The sequence below is a fragment of the Procambarus clarkii genome, chromosome 31, assembly GCF_040958095.1.
Source record: "Procambarus clarkii isolate CNS0578487 chromosome 31, FALCON_Pclarkii_2.0, whole genome shotgun sequence".
NCBI lineage: Eukaryota > Metazoa > Arthropoda > Malacostraca > Decapoda > Cambaridae > Procambarus > Procambarus clarkii.
In genome coordinates this window covers 15,149,491-15,176,725 of record NC_091180.1, presented here as the reverse complement: position 1 = coordinate 15,176,725, position 27,235 = coordinate 15,149,491, and the positions used below count along the sequence as shown (strand labels likewise).

Genomic DNA, 27,235 nt, shown 5'->3' with positions numbered 1-27,235 from the left:
TCCTTACATCTTATTTATACTTATTTAGGCCTACAAATAATGTATTGTAGGCCTAAATACATTATCCTTATAGTAATGTACTCAATCCATGTTATTGAACACAAATACTGTATCAAGTTAAAAAGTGAACAAATGATCATAGAAACATCCAAGGCCATAACAAGAGTCCACTGCCACATCGTGCTGTGTCAGCAAGATGTGAGATCAGTGTTGACACATCCGGCTAGAAGCCCCACCTGCCAGCCTTCTATAGATCATCTAACCAGTAAATATGTAAATATTTATTTTAATTCCACCTTTCCTTACATTTTGCATCCAAATTAACCAATCTACAAGGAAAATTTGTTGTTAATTGCTTAATTTGTTTTCACATGGGCATACATGCATGTATATCCAGTGCTGCACGTTGAATGTTAAAAGCAGTTCAGAAATTTGCTAGCATAGGCTCCTCTCAATGCCCTTCATGTGGCCCTCTGGTGACAGCCGACTATCCAGAACCACTCCTTGATCTCTCTTCCTTGTCAGAATTTTCCTGGTCGAAATCCATACCGATTGTCCATTATCATGTCATTTCTCTCCACATATTCCACTTATTTGGCTGTATATTCTCTAATGGTTTGAGTACCACACTTGTCACTGATATGAGTTTATAATTTATAGGGTCTTCTCAGTTATGGGGTTTTGGAGATTGAAACTATTTTTGTATTTTTGCATGTCTAACGAAGTTCCCTGTTCGTGTGAAAGGGTGTAAGTGCATGTGTACGTGCGAACGAGTTCATAAGAGTAAGCATGTGTACACATTTGAAAGGAAACAAATATATTCTTGTAAATCCTAAAATATTGTACTGAAATATTAAAATTAAAGCTTGAAAATATTTATCATCAAGGAAGACTGGTTAGTTATTTTTTCTAATAACTTTTTCATTTGAAACTCCTGAATGTGTTGAATTTTAATCTGATCAACTTAAAGAACAAATCCACAAGGGCTGTGACGATGATTCGAACCTGCGTCCGGGAGCATCCCGGACACTGCCTTAATCGACTGAGCTACGACAGGGTTAAAAAAAAAAAAAAAAAAAAAGAGTTGAAACAGGCCGAAATAGGCCGTTCTCCCTCTTCACCCTTACATCATTACACGCAGAGATCACACTAACGTGATGCATCAAATGAACATCTTCATTCAAGATGTTCATTTGATGCATCACGTTAGTGTGATCTGTGTGTGTACTGATCAACTTGTTTCAACAATTCCATCACAAAATGCTGCAAGTGTGATTAGTACAGCATATCCCATAAGAATGGAACCATAGGACTATGTGATGAAACCAGCTATTATTTTGTACAAATTTATTATACAAAATAATAACACAAACAAAATGTGGTAGCTACTTTGTTTGGGCACGAATCTCTCTTGTGTTTATGTGTCCACTATTTATGATTACTGCACAAATGCAGACAAGTAAGTAAGTAATTATTAGAAGGCGGCACCAAGCCTGGAAGACCATTAAGCACCATCTGTGTCACAGGATATCCAAAAGGTCCAAAATATCACTCAGGATGTGATATTACTAGAGCAAAGTAATAACAATACAACAAAAACACACAAGTCGAGCAACATCCAAGGTATTGGATTCACCAAGGATCATGCCGAGGGATAAATGACTCAAAGGGACATACGAGACAAAAGACCTATGATCATCCTGAAAATCAGGACTTTCTACAAAGAGGTGCAACAAATGCAAACCAGGTATCCAATCAGCACTCGCACAGAAAATGTTGTCAGGAGTGACAATACGTCACCCCCTAACACCATGCAATATGTGATTACTCGCTGAATACCTCATCTGCATTTGTGAATCAATCATAATGGTGGACACATTGAATACATTGTGAATAAAATAAAATAAACTAATAAAAAATGAAAGCCTGTTTCATCATTTTATCTTATGTTCCAGACACATGATGACTCCCTGTATAAGAATTTGTGCAAATTTTACTGCAGTGATTTGGGTCACCTTCTATTTTACTTTTTTACTTCATTTTTATACAATTATTTTACCTCTACAGTATTTGTAATAAGTTTACTACATAAAAGAGCAAGTATAAACTAAAAGATATCTGCACTTTTATATAACTGAATATACTTAGAGTAACCGCATAAAACATTTCAAGGGAACCTAACCCCACATGTAGAGGTACATATGGTAACCGGGATAATTTTGGTCACTTACTGAGAATGTAAGTTAATAAATATATCTTCTCAATAAAAGGAAAGGCAAATGGCTAAACAGGGGTGACAATATCAGTCCACAGTCAAGTTTTGTAGAAGATGATATGCATATTTATTCACAATTCATATATCCTTAACATATATACTGAACCAATAAACAGTGTCATCAGTATTAAAATATTGAATATCTACAGAAATACGACAAAGCACCATTGATGTTGATCATTTAACTATTATTCCTGAGCTGCTACTGCCCCTGCCTCTCCTCCTCCTCCTCCTCATCATCCTCATCCTCTTCATTTGAGTTTCTGTCATAGTCATCCAAATCAACATTTTGTTTTGATTTTCTTTTGCGCTTAGGTTTCCTGCCTCCTGTATTTACCCTCTCTTCAGAGAATTTGCTGTCACTGTTCTCATAGATGGAATCCGTCTCTTCCTGTGGAGAGTGCTCCTCCTGTTGCTCGGTCTCTTGCTTTTCAGATTCCTCCGATTTTTTCTTCCGGATCTTCTCGGCAAGAAACTTGAAGCGCAACATGCAGTCTTCCTGCAAGGTTCATCATAATTAGTCACAATAATTTGTCATTGAATGTGCAGATAATTCAATGTAAATAAATATGAAAAATATCTACACTTTAAATAAAGCAGATTGGTTGATGGAGCGACATGTTCAAGTTCACTTTCTTGGTTTATAGCCACTATGATGCCTCCTGTCAACAAGAGTAACCAGTTAGTATCTTCACACACATGTCAGCTGACTGCTGGCACACTGTAGGTCAGCAATATCTTTCTACCCACCTAAGTAGTACCTGTAGACCTTCAATGGTTATGGATAACCAGAAGAATATAAACAGATTGCCAAGAAAGGGGCAAGAGCATATTAAGCTCTACTGAGGTGGTCAGGATTCCTCCAAAAAGAAAGGATTAAATATGAGGGAAACCCTTCTGTCAACTCTTGGATTAAAGAATGACTAAGAGAATGCCATACAGTATTCCCAAGGAAGAAGGAACCTGATTCTGAAACCAGGAAATGGCAGAGGATCCATACTAAAAATGATAGGATCCAGATCAGAAGCATAGTTCCTATCTCTAAGCAGAAGTAAAAGCATGTCCCAAATAACTGGACAAGAAAGTACACAGTACTGTACTGCAAAGCCTCCCTTCTCTCATATATGACAAGAAAGTGCACCAGATAAAGAGGTGAGGAAGAATCAAACTCAAGCTTGGAAAGCAGATACGAGAACTTCCCAGCATGGAGTAATGTGCCTTCGAGTTTAGTAACCCACTCCTAATATGGATCAAATATAGTCTAGCATATATTGTTTGCATGCAATTAGCCCAAGTCCCCTTTCTACCCACTAAGGAAGAGGGGGGGTCAGTCTTAGAACCTAGACCCAGATCCATGCCCTCATTAAAGATGGAGAGAGGCAAGGAGTGCTAGCTATCATGGGTTCTATGGCATCCATAAGACAGACTGAGAGCAGTCTCCACCCAGAATAATGCCGAAATTGAAGGAATAGGACCAAATTCCACTTCATCAGACATCACATCATAGGTAGCCCATTAAGCCTGTGCATCCAATGCAGAATACCCATTATTATCTGTGCTTATAAAAACCAAGGCTGCCAATGAGCCTTAAACAGTGCAGGAAACCGGAGAGCTGGATGAAAATTCTTCCATATCTCAAGACCACAGGCCAAATCAGGAGTAGTAGCAGCTACATTGTCTTTTTTGCAAATAGCATGACTGTGAGATTAAAATACTTCTCATAAAATAACAGAGGGCACTTAGCCTCCATGCCAGCTAAACATAGGTACAGTATGACAACATTCAATAATACAGTACAATGCACCAAAAAATGTGAGCAGCTGCCTCATAAGCTGCCATATGAGATACCTCAGTCAAGGCCAACACCCAACCTATGACATGTGTAACACACGAGAGGGTGAAATAAACATAGAAACCAACAAAAATTATGTTAGAGGCAACAAGAATTACCAAAGTAAAAAATATATATAAAACCAGCGTTAAATGTAATGAAACGCCATTTTTCTGGGCGTGACCCGGAGGCTCCCCAGAGCTTACTAGGCTGATATGCTAATGTCAGACTTTGGCATCAGTCATGTGTATGGAGTTCTGTGGGCCTACTGGGGACCACGAACCAGAACCTGACCCCCTCAGAGAGGCATGGGGAGCAATGGCCTATAGAAACCCCAGTGTGGTTGGAAGCATTCTATGTCTGCCATCGACCGGGTTTGGTACCCAGAAAGGTAAGCATCCCAAAACAAACTCCTATTCTGGTGAAAATATTGCTACCAAAAGCCGAAGTAGTGGATAAAACTCCCCTAAAAGAAACGAGCAAATGAGTATGACGTCACACGTCACCGCGCTGCTGTCTGCTCAGCTCCCCCCCTCCCCGAGAGGGGGTTAGGAGGAGCTCCAGACCCCCCACGCCGGCTATCCACCCATCGGTTCTAAGGCTGGATGTCAAAACATGCGAAAAACAGCCGATCGGAGGGAGGGATGCAGGGGAGCTCTCCGGGTCACACCCAGAAAATGACGTTTCATTACATTCAACGCTGGTTTTCTTGGGGGAGCCCTGTCGGCTCCCCAGAGCTAACTACCCACAGAAGAAAATAAGAGGGACTTACCTGGGAGGCGGTCGCTGCTCACTCCTCAACTCGAAGTCGAGACAACTGGCTGCAAACACCAACCCAAAGGAACACAGGCCTGATTGGGCCCCGGAACGTTCACTAGGAAATGAGCAGCCAGGACCTTGTTCAACTGCCAAAAGCCCCATGCCTGAAAGGGAGGGAACCTGCACATGGAGTTGCACGACACCAACATCCCGGAGAAGGGCAGGGGCAAACAAGCACTCAAAGCCGCCCCCCAGGAAAACCCGAACCACCGTCGACGCCTCGCACCACTCAAGCTTGTGAGAACGACAGAAGGAATGCCAAGCCTCCAAGCCTCCAAGCCTGGGGAGCCGGTCGGCCGAGCGGACAGCACGCGGGACTAGTGATCCTGTGGTCCTGGGTTCGATCCCAGGCGCCGGCGAGAAACAATGGGCAGAGTTTCTTTCACCCTATGCCCCTGTTACCTAGCAGTAAAATAGGTACCTGGGTGTTAGTCAGCTGTCACGGGCTGCTTCCTGGGGGTGGAGGCCTGGTCGAGGACCGGGCCGCGGGGACACTAAAGCCCCGAAATCATCTCAAGATAACAAGATAACCTCAAGAAGGCAAACACAGAACAGTCCACCAGCCAGGACGACTCCGGAACCTCGTAATAGACCCAGAAAGGGAACGAAGTCCCAAACCTGAAAGACGACAGATCCATCACCGAGGCTTATTCCAGGTCACGCAGGAGGTAGGCCGCAAGGGCCGCCAGCACTGCAGACGGTTGGATGCGAGAAGCCGAGAACCTCCGGAAAGACAGAACCAACGCACCCGAGGGAACACTGAACCGAACCCGAGGAGTGGCAGACACCAAATTCAACTCGTACACAGAGGGAAGAAAAGAGAACCCCACCCCTTGTAACAATAAGCCCCGCTCCGAGGGCAGAAAAACCCAGGCGGGGTCCAGTGGGGCCCAAAGCCCCCAAGTCTGCCCCTCCCCTGCCCCAGGATCCTCCTCCCCAGGACCTGGGGCCGAGTCATCCCCCAAAGCACTGGCCTCTAAAGAAAAGGCCGGCGTAACTGAGTAAGCCGGACGGAAGGGGGCCCAATGGTCAGACCCGGAGGCTTCGGCTGGGAGATCGGAATCGAATGCTTCCGTCGCCACACCGGAAGGGGCATTCCCCGAGACTGCCCAAGTCTCAAGACCATCTAAACATCTGCCCTGACTCTAAAACCCTCAGACATTTCAAGGCCGAAAGCAGGGGAGAGGCGGGGACCAGAATGAAGCACATCAGGGGAAGGACGAGGGGGTGCGGACTGAACCAAGGTCGAAGCAACCCCCAAGTCCGGGTCCCTATAAGTAAAACGGGGCAGCCTCGGGGCATCCGGGTGAGCAACCAACCGAGCGCGTTGCAACAACCTAAAGTGCCCATGCAATGTCTGCACCGCCTGTACCCATAGAAGATCATTATTAGACTGGGTAAGCTAGGTCACCAGCAAGCAACAAAACTCACAGGACTCTGGGTCGAAAGTGCCACCGACCCAACAGGCAGCGTGACGGAGGTAAAAACCATGAGGGTCACCCTGAGACAAGGAGACCGAGCAACCCTCGAACTCACACGAAGTGAGGGGGCGGGGACTGTGGCGACACATCCATCTGACACACGCGCCCCCGTGGGGTTTCCCAGGGTCCCGAGACGGAACTCACGCTCAGGGAATCCCAGGCATGGTACTGCTAACCAGCGCCCAAAAACTACCAAGCAAATCTCTAAAGCTGAACCTCAGGGATGTGTACACTCACTGGGACCTAGCAGGGGGTACCACCAGAAGAACACCGTATCAGGTTGGGCACTAAGGGGCACGCAAGGCAGACGCCCCCCCCCCCCACAAGGCAAAAATAAAAATAAAACCCCGTAAGAGGACAATGTACTTCAAGGAACAGAGCTGGCTGCTATGAATGGTGAAAAAAAGCTGCGTAGCACCCTGTGCCCCTTACCAGTGCAACTGCCTCTTACCCTAAGGTAAACACGGGAGACAAAACACCCAAGCACCCAAAGGGTGGCCAAATAACTGAGCAGTTAAACAGTGCAGCAGCAGCAAGACCCAAGGAACTTGTGGAAGGTAGACCCAAGCCCCAAGGGCAGTACTTACAGGGCACCTAGGGAAGGTAACCCTAGGCACATGCAGCCCGAGTACTGTAGAAAAACTCCTGGCTCTTACACCCCTGGAAGACAGCCACTACACTAAAGCACAGTGCTGAATAACCCCGGAGTCAGAGCACACAACCCCTGCCTCTAGCACCAGCCTTAGAACTGACGGGTGGATAGCCGGCGTGGAGGGTCTGGGGCTCCCCCTTCCCCCTCCCGGGGAGGGGGGAGCTGCGCAGACAGCGGCGCGGCAACGTGTGACGTCATGCTCGATTGCTCGTTTCTTTTAGGGGAGTTCTATCCACTCCAACCAGAACTACATTCATCATAAAACATATGTTCTGGAGTTCAAGCAAAATCCAGACACCTGTCTAGACAATACCTCCAGGGATACCTACCATCCCTCCCTTCATCCCATCGCAGGTGTGCTTGCCGGTGGACTGTTACACTGCCAGCTGCTCGTTATTCTGCAGGCGACTCATTCCCAGTAGCCGTCGACAAAGTAAGCGACGTCACCAACAGGGATATAAATCCTCCCGACTCACACTGACGACTTCAGTCTCTATCAGGTGCTCCAGGTAAAAACATTACAAGCTGCCATGATGCTTGCTCTGCCAAACATTTTGTGCCCAGGTTGTGGCGTTTTCTTTGTGTAATCATCGTAAGCCTCTATTTTTATAATTTAATTAACATGAGCTTTCCTATATTATTTTTGCTAATGTGTATCAGCCAAGAGGTGCAAATCAGGGGTTGTTGTAATCCAGTTGTTATTTCTTTATTGTTAAGCAAATTTGTTATATATTTTGTCTGAGTTTATTTTCACTCTTGTCCACTTTTCACACTGCAAAGGCCAATGGAGAATTTTTTTTGTGTGTTTTAATGAGCATGAGGTATTCCATCAGCCCTGTACAACCGCAGTATCATATCACATCACAAACCTAAAGTCTCAAGGAACAAGAGCCACTGGTGGGTGTTGGTTCATACACATCAACATCAACAAGGTAAGGCATTACACTAAAAAATTCAAGGATCTCCCCTGACTACTACATTCCTAACATTATATGACAGAGCAGTAAATTTCCCATCTCATTACCTTGGTCTTATCAGGTACAGCTCGGGCAATTTTGTCCCAGCGCTGGTCAGTGCCCTTTGGATTCTGCTTCAGTGCTTTTTCCAAGGCCTTCTGCTGCGTGGGGTTCCACATTTCATCACTTCCTGCAGCAAGGTCTGTCTTCTCAGCTTTAGTTTTCACTTTTACCTGAAAGGTACCCGGATAAACATTAAGAGACTTTAACAAACACCTCTGTGAAGAACATGACATACTGTACAGATGAACTTGTTGGAGGACACACTGGAATTTTACTTGAGATTGCAGCCAAATGATAGGGCTCAAAGAGAAACTTTCACATAAGCTTAAATTATAATATTTTTCAAGTCAAGTGCTGTATATTGATCAGTAACTGGATAGAAACCCACCTTAACTTCTGGTAAAGTTTCATCACTTTCAATCTGTGAAGGTTTTTGCATTAAGCGAGCCTTCACTTTACTGGACATTTTAGTAACTTCAAACACAGTTCTGCCCATTAAATCTGCGATACGTTCCCATCGTTCAACAGTGCCACCTGGAAATCTGTTAATGAGTGGAAAAATAAGTTCAGGGCAGAGTTGACAGGAAAAATGAAGTCAATAAAATACCAAATGATGTTTTCTTGGTGAAGTCAAGTCAGCGATTTTCATACACTACTGTACTTGACAATTTCTCATGCAAGCTAGTTGGTAACTAGCTAGTGTACGAGAGTTCCAGATTTTTTTTAAACCCCACATAATGTCTATACATGTACTGTACTTGTCTTAGTGTGCAACTGGAGCTGTCAATGTGGCACTCAAACCTACAGTAATGTGTGTGTTTATGATTAAAAAAAAAATTCAAGCACATCATCAATCAGCACTGTCACATTCCAAGAAAACAGAAACATCAGTTTATACAACTACTGTGCTGTATGTGGTCAGTGAGATCACTACAGGGGAGGGCCACTTCTTAATCCCCAACTACAGTATTTCTTACTTAGGCAAGTGACCTTCCTAAGGAGGCAAGCTCTTACATAATAATGTTTGTCAATAACGCAAAACTGATGAGAAGAATAGCAGACTTAGCAGACTTAATAATACTACAGGAAAACCTACAAAAGCTGCATAAATGGGTAGACAAATGCCTATTAAGAGTTCAATCTCAGAAACTGTAAAGTACATGTAATGAATACACATGTAATGAAGTTTGAAAGAGAAGAAAGGAAACCAGAAGGGCAGTAAAGAATAAGACAGAAATAGCTGCAGGAGTCAGAAAAGGAGGACTTGGGAGTTGGTAAAACACCAGCTTTAACATGGAGGAGCCTGCAATAAATGGTAGCAGATAGCCTACATAAATACATTTATGTAGGCTACCTGCAGCAGCACCAATGCAGCAGAATATGCAGCACCAGAATGGAATCCAAACATTGTGGAGTGCATTAATGACACTAGAGGAGAAGAATCTAAGGCAATATGACAAAGGCTTCTGAGGGGAAGAGATGAAGTGAACAGAGGCAGCCATTTCCAGACAAGGAAAAATATTTTGAGGTAGAAGTTGGAGACACAAATTAGTCAAAGATAAGAAAAATTATTCTACTTATATGTAGTGCAAGTGGTAAGTGGAATGAGCTAGAAGCAGAGGATATTGAAAATACTTCCATTCACAGAGCAACTAAAACTGATGATAAATGCACCATAAACTAGAGTAACACCACTCGATGAGTGCTTCCTTGCATTTCCTGGTAAAGCACATTACAATATACAGAAATATACATAGAAAACATAAGCATATTAATTAATAATTACATGCCATGCTGTGATATAAACACTGAGCCACAAATGCATTCATACTTTGCCATAAGGCGAGCAAGTTCACTGAAGTCCTCATCCGTCCACGGACCCCCAGTGATCACAGGAACTGAAGAAGTGACTGGCCTAACTCGTCTCACTGGCTGAAAAGACAAAAAGGTGTGTGTGTATTTATGCATTAACACAAACAAATTATTAGAGTATGGACTCAAACAAAGCCAAGCTTATGTTGAAGTATATGTCATAAAGGAAATATTTAATAAATTATTTTCTAAATAAATAATTTAAAAAACTGAATCTCAATGTGAATGATGTAATAAGGTGGGGAAGAGGATAATGAAATGAGTGCAACACCAAAAGGTGTAAAGCTATGGTGGAAGATAACCAAGGTAGAGTCTGTGACAATAATCTCCTTCAAGAGATTGAGCCTGCTCTTCCCTCCAAAATTACGTCTTCACAATTATATAAAAGACTATGGAAGAAATGTCCAACAACGACAGCAAGGCTTGCCAGGGTGAGCAGAAACGTATGCAACCAGCCACCTGTTCGAACTCCAACCACCAAACTACCCGTTGATCGCTACGGCTCCGCTGATTGGTCGCCGGTCTGGCTGCACCTGCACTCGCCCCCAATACTACCTGATGTCTGGGGTCGCCCCAACATCAGTCCTCAGAATGTTCCGTGCTTTCGTAGCCAGCACTCCTCCCAGCTAGACTCTAGAGTGTACTGAGAGAGGTGGTGGCTTTAAGCCAATATTCCAGCACCTCCCACTTACTGTTGTATTGCACTTCTTGTTATTTTGCCTTAACGTAACTTTTCATTGTGTCATTTAAGTATTCTTATTATTTTGATTCATTGATTTTATTATACAAATTTGTTTGTGCATTATTTTCATGTTTTGATTTATTTAACGTAATTAAAATTTCATTGTTAAAGTTTTACTTGTGTTTTGTGTGTCTTCTCCTTACCTTACCACAGACGAAGTTCCAGTTTTTCTATTTTTTTTTTATAACTATGTGACGAGGCCATACCCCTAGCCTTAAACAGCCGAACACCAACGCGTTACCGTCACAAGTTATATGGGGGCCTGTCCGGGAGCTTCACTCAGGTACTGGTGCCAAGTGGTAATTTATGGTAAGCGTATTTAACTCTGTTAACGTAGCTTTACTATTTTTCATTCAATTTCATTTTTTATAAGGTGCGGTGTATTGTGCATTACGAGAGTAACATATAGTGAAGGTGAGACAACTTTGGATTACGTGGTGACTGTAGGCCTCAGTCATACTCTTAATTGGTCATCTCTCCCTCCATGTTATTACTCGTATTTACCATCTATGTCCCTTGAATATTTCTCATTCTGACAGATCATCATATTGGTACCCTGGTACTGTGGTCTGCCCCGGGTCAAGAGTACCCAATCTTCTGCAATCTGACTGTAGGAGGACAAAGAGGGCCATAGTTCCTCTAGCTCGAACTTTAGTTGCTGAATTGGGACCTCAGCAGCAGTTCTCGTCACCAGTTGACACCTCGCACCCCTACACGTCAGTCAGAGATGATGATACATACAACGGTAGGGAATTAGCTTATTTTTTCAGAGCACAAAAGTTCGCTAATTCTGTAAGTATCATATTAAATTCAGTAGGAAAAACTTGCTTTATGTCCTATAGAGACTTGGCAAGGTATGCCTACATCCTTGGACTACCAATTTTACTTTTGAAGCATTTAACTGTTTCAGTTGTTTTCGAAACTTTTGTTTCATTTGTTAGTAGGATTTTCTTGCCCTTATTCTCTTACATGAGTACCGGGTACAAGATTTCCTGCGCCCTTGATTTAATTTAATCATTTAATATCTTTCACTTAACATTAATTGTTAAAGATCACATAGGATAGGTACCAGTTGCCACGTTGTCCTGTTTCTGACATTTCATTATTGAACATTCGTGTACCTTTATTTGCTAATTTCACCATGTTTCGTCTCCAAACTTTCCGTGCAAATCCAGCAGGTGAAATAGGGACTTTAAGTCGTGCCAAGAGGACTGAACTACAAACTCTTGCACATGAGTATCAACTAGAAGTTCCCTACCAAGCCAATAAAAATGACCTACACAACCTGTTGCTGGATTACTATTTAGAGCAAGGTAAGATAGACTCTGAAACTCATGAAACTTACTATATTGCAGATAAAACTGATTTGGCAACGCTGAAACTTAAACTAGAGCTGGCTAAGATTGAACGTGAGCAGCAAAGAGAAGCAGCTACCATACGGAGAGAAGAACAAGAACGTGAGATTGCCTTACTCCAGGAGCGGGAACGCGTACGGCTTGAAACCAAACAACGCGAGTTGGAAATGCAACGTGAACATGACAAGCAACAAGCGACTCTGGCTCTTGAGTGTCGTCAACGGGAATACACGTTGGAAACTTCACACCTCGCTCAACGCCAGCAAGCCACTGCCAATCTTCCCGTCAGTTTTAATATATCACATGCAAGTAAGTTAATGCCATCCTTTGTAGAAGCAGAAGTTGATGTGTTTTTCACCACCTTTGAAACCCTTGCTAATCAACTCAGTTGGCCTGTCGACCAATGGGCCACACTTCTCAGAGTCCATCTTACAGGTAGAGCTGCAGTCACACTCAGTACTTTGGCGTCTGAGAATGACTACTACACTTTGAAACAAGCAGTGTTGGACGCCTACCTCCTCTCTACTGAAAGTTATAGAAGGAAATTCCGTGACCACCTGAAGGCAAGTACCACTACCTTCCTCGAGTTTGCTAACACGAAACGCAGGTATTTCATGAAATGGCTGGAAGCAGCACATGTCTCTACTTTTACAGAACTCGTGAACCTGATGCTTGTTGAAGAATTCTTGAGACGTGTGCCGCCTCCTGTCCGCCTCTACTTAGCAGATAAAGAAGAAACCGACTACCTGAAGTGTGCTAAGTCGGCTGACACTTACAGCCTCATCCACCGGCTGACACCCGAACCATCCTCCAGTAAGAAGTCGTGGTACAGTTACGAGAAGGTGAGCCCCGATCAAGCTGGTTCACAACTGTACTGCAAGTATTGTAGACTCTATGGACATACCATAGACAAGTGTGGTAAGTCTCAATACAAGGGAACCACTGACCAACAACGACCCAAACCAACTCCTCCTAAGTCCGGTAAGCCTGTGATGAATGTTGGTGTTGATGTTAATGATCTTTCTCTTTTCAGTAACCACCTGTATACTGGAACTGTCTCTGCCAACGGTTCAAATCCGGAGGGACGTTTCAAATTGAAGATCTTGAGGGACACAGCGGCTCTACAATCGATCATCTTGAAGTCGGCTGTGCCCAACATAGTCTACACCGGGGAAACAGTCTTCATCACTGACCTCACTGCTACCACTCCATACCCTCTCGCCAGAGTCCACCTGGATTGTCCCTACGTGAACGGGGAAGTCCAAGTCGCCGTCAGGGAAAAGCCTTTTCCCATGCCTGGAGTGCAACTTCTCCTAGGCAACGACTTGGCAGAAGACCTGCAACCGACCAACCTGATCGTCATGGACAAACCCCAGGTGTGTAACTCTGTGCCAATAAATCCTATTCTCGAGTATGTTCCAGCAGAGGTTCAAGAGAGTGATGAAGTTTCTCCTCCGGTTCTCGTGACCACCCGTGCACAAGCCGCACGTCCACAGCCAGCTGACTCTACTGCTACCGCTGTCCCTCAAGACCCTCAGAAACTACCCCCGCATCTGACCAAGTTGGAGTTCCGTAAGTTGCAGAGGGAAGATCTTACTTTAACACCATTGTTTTTCCAGGCTGAGACTCAACCCGACAGTATTCCTGGGTTCTTCCTAGAGAACGACTTGCTCTACCGCAGATATAGACCCAGTAAACTGAAGGAGGAGGACGATTGGGCCAACACCGAACAACTTGTGATTCCCACCAGCCTGCGGCCCACTATTCTACACCTGGCCCATGGAGCATTCTCCCACTACGGCTTCAACAAGACTTACCATGGGATTCGTCAAGACTACTACTGGCCAGGTATGGTAAACAACGTCAAACAGTACGTAAAACAGTGTCATACATGTCAGATGGCAGGCAAACCGAACGTCTCCATTCCCAGAGCACCACTGATTCCCATACAGGTGCCTGCGGAACCTTTCCACAGACTCATAATAGACTGTGTTGGTCCTTTACCTCGGACCAGTTCAGGTAACGCCTACATCCTAACCATCCTGTGTCCTACCACCAGATTTCCCATAGCAGTTCCAGTGAAGAACATCACGGCTGCTACGGTTATCAAACATCTACTGAAGATCTTCACTCAATACGGATTTCCCAGGGAGATTCAAAGTGACTGTGGCACCAACTTCACCAGTGATCTCTTCAAAAGGACACTGGAGGAGTTCAACATCAAACAGGTATTGTCCAGCCCCTATCATCCTGCTTCACAGGGTTCTCTTGAACGTAGTCATCAGACCATCAAAGCACTCTTGAAAAAGTTTTGTAGTGAAACCTCAAAGGATTGGGATAAGCAGATTGACCTAATAATGTGTATTTTCAGAAGTCTCCCCAATGAGTCCCTAGGAGTATCTCCTTATGAGATGCTCTACGGCCGTAAGTGCCGTACTCCCCTTAAGGCTTTCAAAGACTCTCTCAGAGATGCCACCTTCAGTGAGCATCAGAATGTGCCCCAGTTTCTTCAAAACCTTCAGCACATTCTAGAGAGAGTCCACCGCTTTGCCCATGATAATCTATTGAAAGCCCAGGTGAGAATGAAGACTCATTACGACCAGACCAGCAAAGTAAGAAAATTCAAGCCGGGAGACTTCGTCCTTGCTTATTTCCCTATCCCAGGTTCACCTTTACAAAACAGATTTTCAGGACCCTACTGCGTCAAAGAGTGCAGGAATAATAATAATTATGTGATAGAGACTCCAGATAGGCGGCGGAAGACCCAGCTGTGCCACGTCAACCTCCTGAAGCAATATAATGGTACTCCTCCCACTGTCTTGATTAATTGTTCTACCTTCACAGAACCCTACATCCACAGTGAGACCATCCCGGCTTCTTCTCCCGAAAGCACTGACAAGGAGTCGGCGCTTTCTAATTCCAAAATCCTTAATGATCTTCCCAAATGCTTTCAGGATAATACTCGTGCTCCTATGCCCTCTTCTAATTCCACTCTCACCTCGTCAGATAAGCCCTACATCCTCCATGTCGACGCCAATGGTACCGACGATGGTGGTGTCGTGATGCAGCAACGAGGCGAGAAGAATACACCTGTCAGCGACTACTGCTACAAGGAACGACGGAACAATTGGCAAGGAGCTACTCTTCCTCATCCTGAAGCTTCAGCACTTCACTCCACACCTGAAAAGTGCTCGGTCCACCATCAATACGGACCACACCACCCTACACCTCCTGCAGCACGCCCACTTCTCATCTCAACGTCTTCTACTATGGGCTTGCTACCTGCAGAAATTCAACCTGGAGACACGCTATACCAAGAGTCTGACAACATCTTAGCCCATGATCTCTCCAGAGTTTATGAAGTAGAAGCAACTCCATCCATTACTCCACCACATAACGACGTACTTCTTCCAGAACCGCAGGCTTCGGGGGAGAGTTGTGACGATAATCTCCTTCAAGAGATTGAGCCTGCTCTTCCCTCCAAAATTACGTCTTCACAATTATATAAAAGACTATGGAAGAAATGTCCAACAACGACAGCAAGGCTTGCCAGGGTGAGCAGAAACGTATGCAACCAGCCACCTGTTCGAACTCCAACCACCAAACTACCCGTTGATCGCTACGGCTCCGCTGATTGGTCGCCGGTCTGGCTGCACCTGCACTCGCCCCCAATACTACCTGATGTCTGGGGTCGCCCCAACATCAGTCCTCAGAATGTTCCGTGCTTTCGTAGCCAGCACTCCTCCCAGCTAGACTCTAGAGTGTACTGAGAGAGGTGGTGGCTTTAAGCCAATATTCCAGCACCTCCCACTTACTGTTGTATTGCACTTCTTGTTATTTTGCCTTAACGTAACTTTTCATTGTGTCATTTAAGTATTCTTATTATTTTGATTCATTGATTTTATTATACAAATTTGTTTGTGCATTATTTTCATGTTTTGATTTATTTAACGTAATTAAAATTTCATTGTTAAAGTTTTACTTGTGTTTTGTGTGTCTTCTCCTTACCTTACCACAGACGAAGTTCCAGTTTTTCTATTTTTTTTTTATAACTATGTGACGAGGCCATACCCCTAGCCTTAAACAGCCGAACACCAACGCGTTACCGTCACAAGTCTTTTAGGATTCAAAGAGAATAGACCAGATTTCGGTGTTGATTAATTGTTTTGTTGTGCTATTCGACTCTGGTCAAAATTTAACCAAAAGTTGCGATGTCAAACCAGGACCTGATCAAAACTGGCTCCGGCACTTGGTATGTGCAGCCATCTGCCAGCAACAGAATATTTGGAGCACAGGTGAGAGAGTTGCATCATAATTTTACACTTGTCAAATATTAGAGGAACTCACTTCAAAGCATCTCATCTAAATAATTTCTTGCCATGCCAGGAGGCAAGCCAGAATGTGTAAGAAAGCCCCATTGACAGCGACAACTCTAAGAGATAACTTTATAAACATTAATGGCTCAAGACTTCAACATTCAAAAGGAAACTTGATAAACATATAAAATAGGAACCTAATCAACTGTGCTGTGTGATTCATACATCAGATTGCACACAGCAACATCTAATAGCCTGGTTGATCAGTCAACCAGGAGGCCTGGTAGGAAACCAGCCAGGCCACAGAGACATTAATATTGGGAACCATCTTGAGGTCATCTCAAGATAGTGGCACTTGTTGAAACACCTCAAGAAATGTCGTTATTTCTCCATTTTCCGATGTCTGGTTTGGTCATCATATCTTCAGCCACGTTATTATGTCTCTATTATGTCTCATCGATTATCAGAACTAACTTAATTAAAAAGATAAATCAAACTAGAAGTCTGTTGGTGGAAAACAAATGCCTTCAGCTTATAGAAAATGAGCTCGAGCTCCTGGGCTTTGCATCTTGGAATAACAGTTGTATAAAGCAAAGTGTCAATTTGGCCATAGAGTCAAGTAAATCAGACAAAGCACAATTTATTACATAAAACAACTTTCTATTTATCTCAGTAACACTTATTTCTCATTATTCCAGATAAACCAAACTCTTTGGAGATTAATTTTGTACAGATGGACATTTCAGATTTATGGGTTCAAAACCATATTATAGTGAATATATGCATTTCTTACCTGTCCTTCAGATTCTGGTCCATCTACAGCTTCCAATACACATTCCCCATTAGAGAGGTCTGGAAGCAAGTTAACTCTCTTTCGTGCTTCTTTCCGACTCGCCTTCTTCTCTTTACGCTTCTCTTCCTGTAAAAATCCCATCATCAATGAAAAGAAATATTCTATTTAAAAAACAAACAGAACATTACGTAATTATATATATCATCATCATAATCATTTCATTTCCTACAATTATGAAAGAAGAGAACATAAGTGAGCATTATAGGAAGAGAAGGCAAAAGATACGCTAAAATGTACTCCTGCTTAAACAGTTAGATTTATACCAGTTATCTTGAGGTTATCCGAGATGATTTCGGGGCTTTAGTGTCCCCGCGGCCCGGTCCTCGACCAGGCCTCCACCCCCAGGAAGCAGCCCGTGACAGCTGATTAACACCCAAGTACCTATTTTACTGCTAGGTAACAGGGGCATAGGGTGAAAGAAACTCTGCCTATTGTTTCTCGCCGGCACCCGGAATCGAACCCGGGACCACAGGATCACAAGTCCAGCGTGCGTCCACCAGGACCCCCTCTGCCGCAAGCACAATTCTACTGTAACTAGTTTCTTATTTTTGCTATTTTGTTACAACCATAATAATGATATTTCACACAATAAAACATACTTTTGCAAACAATATGATACATTTCTCAATTGATTTAAGTACATTTTTAAATAATTTACATTTTCTTAAATGCTTTGGCACCAAGTTTCAGTCCAGTGAATACAAAGGCTCACTCTACACAAGAACTTCAGATATTTTCAACTGCTACCAAAGATAAGGATTGCATTACTAGAATACAATCCTTCTGCTGCATCCAACTTTCTGCAATACTTTTACACTCATGCCAAAAATAATAATAAAGCATACTGCATTTTGAAGTGGATTGTAAGGCTTATTGCTAACCCTGTATGTGCAGCTATCATTGAAAGTGCCACCCTGACTTCATGCAAACTAACAGTCTAACTCGTTTTTCTTGTGAAATGGTAGATTTGTAAACAAAAGTATGAAAAAATAAATAAAAATCATACATTTACCCTTATTTTGGCTTGGGCAGCGGTCAACGTTATATTTGCATTCATCATAAACAATGTTAATTGATGGAGGATGTTAACTATGTTAATTTATGGAGGACCTGACTCCAAATAATTTTCTGACCTCCCATGATTGCTGGGAGATACCATTGAGCTATTGGAGACACGTGCAACATTGGTACAGTATTCAAACATTGATACTAAACATAGTCTTCATTTGATGATGACTGGAATTAGACAACTATTGTGGGTTGCATCTTGGGAAAGATCAGTAGTTGGCCTAATGAGGATCTCAATATGCCTGAGTGGCTTTCTATCCAACTTTGAGAAGCCATTCTACATTAAAGATATAGCAGAGGGTGACTAAATAAATAAAATAATTTATTAAAATATGAGGTAGAATAATTCAAGTATGTGGTATGGTACATACAAGGAGTCAAATGCAAGGTCAAATAATTGAAATACTGTATACCTCTTCTTGTTTCCGCCTATCTTCCTCCTCTTTATCCTTTTTTTCCTGCAACTTTCTCTCTCGCTGCTCCTTCATCATCGCCATGATTTCTCGAACAATTGTTGGACTGCTTGTCACTAGATACACCACGAGCTTCACAAGTTGTATGGGCAGAATATTCCACCAACTGAGAACAGCAGCAGAATTATAATTAAGAATATTGGAATATTCCTGGAGAATCATAACTAAGACTTATCAAACAGGTTCCTGGAGAGAATCATAGCTAAGATTATCAACTAGGTTCTTGGACAGAGTCATAAATACGTGTCAAACAATTTCTGAACAATATCACAGCTAAAACTGATCAAACTATTCATGAACAGATATAATTGTAAGGATTTTTATAAATGGAAAATGCTGTAACTCTACATTAAGCATTTAAATAAAAATACATAATCTAAAGCACTGTACAATACAAATATAAATAAAAATTGAGACTTATCGAACAAATTCTATACTGCTCTTCACCAGAGATGCCACTAGCTTTAGAGGTTGTACAGAGCGGGAATTAAATAAAGCTGTCATAGAGCATGTCAAAGCATGGCACTTCAAAAATGCCATGCTCTTTGATATCTTGTATGGATGAATAAAACAGAATCGGTAACTTTACAAAGTCTCCCTGATGTTTGACATCTTGTTCCTCTTAAAAGAAATACTCTTTCTTTTCTAAGTGTTATCATACATAATCTTCCCCAGACATAACTATTCTGCCTTCAAGTTATAAATGTCGAGCACACACTAGAGTTTAAAATCTATGCAGGGATGTGTTCCCGACATCTATGTGCACATTCTGACCACATATTTTGAAATCATATTGGAAACCTAATATACATTTCAAGATCAAAAATTGTATAACATAATAAATTTAAATAACATATGCACTGTTTAGGTCTTCTCTCACAGATACATATCATATGAGGAAGTGAAAATAGGATTTGGTCAACAGATGCAAACACAGAGCATCGGAAATAGTTTCATGAACCATACAATCTTTAATACTGCTCTAATCTTATTTCAAAGTAATTCCACTGAGATGGTCTTTATGATAAGTTCATTGAAGCTGGATACATTGAAGATAGTCAAGGCAAGATAACATTCCACACCAGGACTGCAGGAATCTTACCAAAACACCCTTGCTTAGACATACTGGTGCTAGGAAAGCACTAAAGAAAAGCTCAATCAATCAAGACCAGCATTACCAGAAAGAACATCAATGAAAACTCAAAATTTTCCAAGTCTTACTTGGCATCACCAGGACCCAACCACTATTCTTGAGCCCAATAGACTCAAGAATAGTGGTTGACATAAGTACCCCGAATTGTCGTCTACTTTGGTCATCCTAATCTGCACGGTTATATTAGGCAGGAAGATTAGTTGAGAAATTGGATCCAGAAATTGAACCTGGGATCCCCGATTGTGAATCGAGAATTAAGTCAATTGTACTATGAGGCCCTGTTTTGTAAAGAACACTGTTGCACGCCTGAAGATGTGAATATCTGCCCCAACTCTCATTAACATGAGAGTTGATGGGACTTTTCCTTCATTAATGGGATATTCAGTGTGCTTGCATTAGGAAAGATCGATGTCTTGCTCAATAAGTAGCTTATCATATTCACTCGAAGCCTGATTTCTCACAATCTTCTTAGAAAGGAACAACATATATTTCGTCTGGATAAATTTGATACTTAATCGAACCTCAAGAAAGCTGTTTCTTACTAAGTAGAACTTACAGGTTACTCTCAGCAAACTACATACTAAGGAATTTAGCATATGAACAACTGCACACAGGAAATATAACTAGCTATGTCCTGTGTTACAAAGTGTATGTAACTGAAGGAACATACCTGGGCTTAGGGATCTCGCCCAGCTCCTCCTCCATCAGAAGTATGTTCTCCAAGTCCTCCGCTTTCTTTTTCTTCCTGTCCTTGATCTTATATTTCTTCATCAAACATTCTTCCTTTAAAATCAAACTGAATTAGAAGATACATTTAAAATCCATTGAAATAATTTGAACCCTTCAAATAATTTTCATGTCTCAAGGAATCCTGCATAAAATTATTATATTGTATCTATATTTATTAATCTCAAAATATATATTTATTACCGTAATCACGAAAAATCAATCCTAATTGTAAATACAAGAAATAAACATTGACAATATTCTCGTGGAACCCTGGTTGAGTGGAACCCAGGTTGAGTGGAACCCTGGTTGAGTGGAACCTTGGTTGAGTGGAACCCTAGGGTTCTTGGGAACCCTGGTTTAATGGAACCCTAGGGTTCCTGGGAACCCCTGGTTGAGTGGAACCCTGGTTGAGAAATGCTAAGCTATATAATACAGTGTAAACTAAACATTAAAAACTAAATTACAAAAACACTTGTGCAGGAGGTAAACAAGGGAAGTAAGATTGAAGAAGTCATGAAAGCCACCTCCAGTCACAGCTTCAAGACCAGGTATGACAAAAAGTACTAGAACATAGGGAAATATAAATGCACCAGGTATGAAAAAATATGATTCGAGGCCTAAGGGCTAGATTGTGTTCCTGAATGCAAACTTAGATAAGTACATACAATACTGAACACTGTATAGTTACAAATAAAAATAAATTGTAACAATCATTTCACAAACAGGAGAGGCTGGGTCAAAATATTTTAACTATGCTGAATGTAAGGATTAGTTAGCATTAACATATTTCTTTAACACATTATACAGTTCATGAATTACAAATTTAATAAGTTAAAACAAAAATACTAAACAGTAAAATTCTCAGAATATAAGAACATGGTGTGGGCCAAAGAACGTCACCCTCTGTCTCTAGAAAAAGATGCTAAAGTCTTGCTCACACAATATGTAATACATAATGATGTACATGTAACCAACTCCTTTTACTTTCAACGTCTTAAATGCACGATCCAAAGTACCTTCTCCATCTTGACAAGTGCTCCAATCAGTATTTCAACTACCATATACAGTTTGTTTTCCTATACTATACTATATACTCAGGCAATTATATTACAAAAGATTTTATATACATTTTTAATTTCATTATAATCCTGTTCAGCTTTTTTTATTGTGCATTATTTTCCTCAGTAGTATACTTTTCTAGTATTTTTTTATCTAGTTACTTGCACGATCCTCTAATGATATAATCTAAAAAAAAAAAAAAAAAATTTGGTTGTGTATTAGCGGACTTTGAATGTGAAGGCAGTGAAGTAGTGGTGCAGCCCAACTTGTGAAATTATAGGACCCGTACTCAACACTTACCATGCAATGCTTTTTGTCTATGTACGATCCCCAGGACATAAGGTACTGTGTGATGGATATAACGACTGTAAGAATAATAGATATCTCCACCAACGACATCTTGCGAGCTTTCCGATAGTAGTAGATGGCTGAACGCCAATCGGGCAAACCATCCACTAGCAGTTGGTTGTAACGTGCTCGCTGCTCTTCATCCCGAAGAATTTCATAAACAGAAACAAGCTGCAGGAAAATAAGGTGTTAAATTATCATAAGGTGCCAGTAATCCAAAGTCAAATATGCCTTAAAAAATACTGCATGATGTGTAAAGGAACTCAAGAGATGCGTATCCTTAATATTAACATGTCTCAAAAGGTAATGTGTCTACCCCACCAGAATGTGAAATGCAACATGAATACCTTTTCATGTGTCACATTTCGCTTCAGTAATAAAATGGTACCTTTAAACCCATTTATTTAGTAGCGTACAACTCTGTTAAATGTACCAGTAAAACATAGCTGAGATCCATCTTTACTTATATAAGATTATATAGAGATTAAACACACTTTCACAGGCTACACAAGAAGCTCCAATATATCTTAATTTAGGTGCCTTGGCACTAGTGTTTTGTCACCCAAATTTGATCAGTTTGTAATTTTCATGGCTGACATAACCACGTGTTTCATGTTCTTATAAACATGATTATTTTCAAATAGATTTTAATTAATCACTTGTTAACATAAAGATGACAATCAAAAAAGCTCGTGCAGAGCAAACTACTGTACATGGAACACCATACATCAAATGAAATGAAAAGCTGTTTTCTAGTGGGACCTCTGTGGTTTATCTTATCTTACATACTGGTGTAGCCAAGCCTTAAGAATTGCATTCAGAGATCTATGCTGCCCTACTGAAGTCAGGATCTGGCTCTCTACAAGGCAGGAGAAGCTTAGGGACAAAAAAATCTACCCAAAACCAAAAAAAAAAACTCACCACAAAAAGGTTTTGCAAAACAAAAACAGCTACTGCTTGAAGAAACAAATAAAATCCAAGGCAAACAAGGTCAAATATCATTGCCTCCTATGAACTACCCTAACCTTGCTGCATCCAATTAGATCACCTGGGTGGGCGACCAGCCCAGATCATCCTGAATGGAAGGCAGCCCACCTCACACTCTTAGTGTAATTAAGATGTGCAAGTTGTGATGAATGGATCTTATTTTTGTTTATTATGATGCATTCTTTCCCTATACTGCTCTCCTATTTGATCTACAGTGATGTAGATTAAATTTAAGTGGGAAATAGGGGAAATATGATACTGTATTACCTACATAGAATCTCCTCATGACAGAAACAAAACATTCCATATTTAGTAGTGAATTTGTAATTTATATTGAACAACCATTCAGTACTAACACCCTGAGACGTTATTACTCTCACACTGCCCGAGCATTTATTTGAATAGTTTAAGAAACTATTCATACAGAAATACCAAATCAATATCCTAAGAAGCTATTCATACATGTCAAACAAATATAAAAAAAAATTATCAATGCAGTCTGCTGTACATACACCCAGAGCTTAAAAATTACTGTACTGTATATAAAAAGCAAATTCCTTTAATGTTAATGACGAACCATAGAGCTGGGTTTTCTTAACATAATAATTAACCTAAACACTGCTTTATCTTAGCATAGCCATGAACCTAAGGTCCGGTTTAACATAGCCATGAACCTAAGGTCTGGTTTAACATAGCCATGAACCTAAGGTCTGGCTTAACATAGCCATGAACCTAAGGTCTGGTTTAACATAGCCATGAACCTAAGGTCTGGCTTAACATAGCCATGAACCTAAGGTCTGGTTTAACATAGCCATGAACCTAAGGTCTGGTTTACCATAGCCATGAACCTAAGGTCTGGTTTACCATAGCCATGAGCCTGGGCTCCGGGTTTACCTTAACACAGCAATGAACATTAGCCCTGGTTTACCTTAACCCTTAGACAGCAGCTATGGAGAAATGGTCATACCGACCTATGCACCAATAATATAACAAAATTCCAGAAAATTATTATTCATTATAGAATTATTCATTTGTATGCAAAATGTAAAAAAACATGAAAATTTGTATGCAAAATGTAAAGAGAACATGAAAATTTGTATGCAAAATGTAAAAAGAACATGAAAATTTGTATGCAAAATGTAAAAAGAACATGAAAATAAGTGAAAATTTATCGGTTCACTGGGTGGAGGCGCTCTGGTAGGCTTCCTCTAACAACTGTCAACGCCTGGTGCTCAACTTTGCTGATGCTTCCATTTTACTCTCTCATGTTTCACTTATTTTTTATCACTTGTTTTTATTTATTTACATCCACAGAGAACTATTATGTCCATATTTGCATCATGCATGTAAAATCCAGACAATAATTGTTTAAATCGTCAAATGATGACATTTTCATTTCACCGTGAATCAACAATTGACGATGACCGCTGCCTACGGGTTAATGTAGCAATGAACCTAAACTCTGGTTTACCTTAACATAAAGGAGTCTTACCTGCCGAAACTTTTCCTCTGCATCAGGTGCATCATTCTTGTCAGGATGAGTCAGGAGAGATAGTCTTCGGTAAGCTTTTTTAATCTCTCCTAGTGGTGCATCCTGTTGGAAATTAAATAATATAAATTATATACATTGACTAATAATAAAAACCATTTAAATATTTTACTACTTACATGCAGAATTTGCATGCAGTAATTTAATACATTTCAAAATAAAAAAGTTTCAAGCAAGTCCCAACACCATAGTACAGAATATATTTTTTATAAAATTGCAGCTTGCAAGTCTTAGTTGTTCTTTATTTTCCATTAGTGTAATTTTTGCTTTCATGCTTAACAGAAGTACTGTAGCTGTATTTAGTATTAGTACAACAAGTTGCCTCCTATTCAAATGCCAATTTTTTAATTTAAATATTTTTTCCAAGTTGAGGAAATGTTCAGGAAAAGTTAAAAAATCTGCTCAGTTACTAAAAACTGAAAAAAAGTTGTGGGAGGCCTATATCAGTTTTCCAGCTCAACCACCTAGTAGTAAACACAGAATGTGTAGTTTTAATGCACACTTAATCAACATATGCTGTGGGAAAGGATAAGCTGGTGTTGTTTGTGCCATGTGGCCATTCAAGAAATATCTGTTCCACCTACATTCTCAGATTTCTAGCACAAACACTAAACATACTTTCAAAATTGCGGCTAAAAAATACATGTAACGTGTCAATTTTGGTTTCAACTAAAGATTCGCCTGGATGACTTTTTAAATCATCTATTAATGGCTTTTAAAAAGTAAATACATAGGTTTTTGAGAAGGTGCTATGAAAGAAGATTAAGTGGTGAAAAAGTCATCATACCTCATAAGAATCCATGAGGTAAAAGAATAAAACTTGAGAAACTGAATGAGACAGAACTGGTAGAACTGGTAATGTAAGGGAAGTGTGTGAGATGCAGCCATAATCAAGTTGACAATACTAATGAAAATTGTATTTTTATAAAAGTTTGGGCCTTCCCAAAGTGCATCCACGTGTTATATAATAATACTTTTAGTAAATTTAAGATAGTGATGTATTCAGTTTATAAGTACTGTATATTTGCTCTCCAATATAAGCATGTCAAAGATTATCTATAGTAGTGAAATTTTTCTTTATAGTATATACATTTTGATTACTCTCAAGCTTTCCCAGAAGGGTGTCAGGCTATATGTTTTCTGGTGTCATCAAAAAGTATTGGGAAGATGGGACATCACAAGCATAGCTCTCATCCTGTAACTACACTTAGATAATTACACAATAACCAGACATTCATATAAACACATACTCACCAAACATCCTCTCCATGTACACACATTTATTCATAGCTGAATATGATAATTTAATACTTTTGCCACTTAAAATAAAAATTGTATTTGCACACATATATAGTAGCAATCGCAGTGGAAAAATACCCTAAATTATAGAACACAGAATTTAAACTGCAGACAATAGACCTAGCACACTAAGTGAACTAGTTTTATTGTTTGAGTTAAACAAAATTAGTAAAAAAAAACAGTGGGGGTGTTATAAAAATGATTGGCAACCCACATCTCCATAAACTATCACTCCCAGCATTTTTTCAGTATGAGATTTTTTTCATTGACCTTTAGTGATTTGCCTGGTTTCCCCAGCCTCAAACATGCACAGTGTTCTCTCCTTATGACACATTCCTCTAGACACTGAACAAACACTGTAAAATTTTCAGAATACCTAAATGTTGCAGAACTTTCCCATACTACTGAAGCCCCTCTCTCATCACACTCATCCCACTGAGATAAGTGAGTTACCCAGATATCCTTAGTGGTGCTTGTGGGAACCAATACCCCATTTATCAGCTCTAGTCAATCCAATTTAGGGATCTACAATACTGTAAGTCTACCACTGATCAGAGAATGCTCAGAATACATTGTTATCTAGAATAAAAATACTGTAGTACTGAACCCCACAAACTGTTATTTTAAGCAATCTGTGACAATTTTTTCGTTTAATTATTTAGCATTTAGCATCAGGTCTAGTCACTGCATTAACAGATTGTTCTTTCCAGCCAACCACATTAATATAGATTTTTTTATTTTGACAAGTTATGATGATTAATTCTGGGAGAAGCAAGATTGCTTAATAACTAGCTAACTCCAGCGAGTGAAAAGTAATGAAGCTTAAAATGAGGTGGCTCATCGAGGAACTCAAAATATTTTAAACCAATATACCAAACGTAAAATTTCCTTCAACCTCACCTGTGGCACCCCGAGGAGCTCATAAAAATTTTGATTGACCTCTTCGATAGTGTCGAAAAACTGCATCTCCTCCGAACTCCAGCCCTGGGCCTGGCCAGACACCGCAACAACCACCACCACCACCACCATCAACCTCCAAGCCCCAGGCCCCATGATCTCCTCAATGCTCTCCACACACACAGGTTTTACATGAAGACTCGAGGTTGAGCAACAATCTGGACTAAGTCAGGTTGGTTGCACTCCCAGCTGGACTCGTCTCTACATGCTGCTCTCCTGATTCTGGCAGCTGCGTCTGGAACACCTCTGGAACACAAGCAGTGCAAGAGTACGCAAGATCGTGGTATAACCCCGCAGAAGACCCAGTATACAGCTTCGCAGGAGCCAGGAAAACGTGATGACAGCTTCTAGACAGCTTCACAGCCTCGCTGAACACCGCCAGCTGTGTTGTCATAAAC

The 27,235-nt window shown here is 41.0% G+C and overlaps 1 protein-coding gene across 1 annotated transcript; it reads right to left on the bottom strand.

Moving 5' to 3' along the window:
• Positions 1-1,332: 1,332 nt before the first annotated feature.
• On the bottom strand, positions 1,333-27,235 carry LOC123758658 (uncharacterized protein F54F2.9). Its single transcript, XM_045743188.2, has 10 exons — positions 26,781-27,235; positions 24,525-24,626; positions 21,998-22,216; positions 20,580-20,692; positions 18,697-18,862; positions 17,156-17,281; positions 9,909-10,009; positions 8,466-8,619; positions 8,083-8,247; positions 1,333-2,774 (listed from the first exon to the last, which is right to left on the bottom strand). The coding sequence occupies exons 1-10, from the start codon at positions 26,931-26,933 to the stop codon at positions 2,478-2,480; spliced, it is 1,596 nt and encodes a 531-aa protein (XP_045599144.2). The 5' UTR covers positions 26,934-27,235; the 3' UTR covers positions 1,333-2,477.

Coding starts and splice junctions, on each gene's coding strand:
- LOC123758658 (XM_045743188.2), bottom strand. CDS start 26,933: ATGGGGCCTGGGGCTTGGAGGTTGATGGTGGTGGTGGTGGTGGTTGTT. Junction 24,627..26,780: donor AGCTCCTCGGGGTGCCACAG/GTGAGGTTGAAG, acceptor AATTTCCAACAG/GATGCACCACTAGGAGAGAT. Junction 10,010..17,155: donor GACCAGAATCTGAAGGACAG/GTAAGAAATGCA, acceptor TTGTCTTTTCAG/CCAGTGAGACGAGTTAGGCC.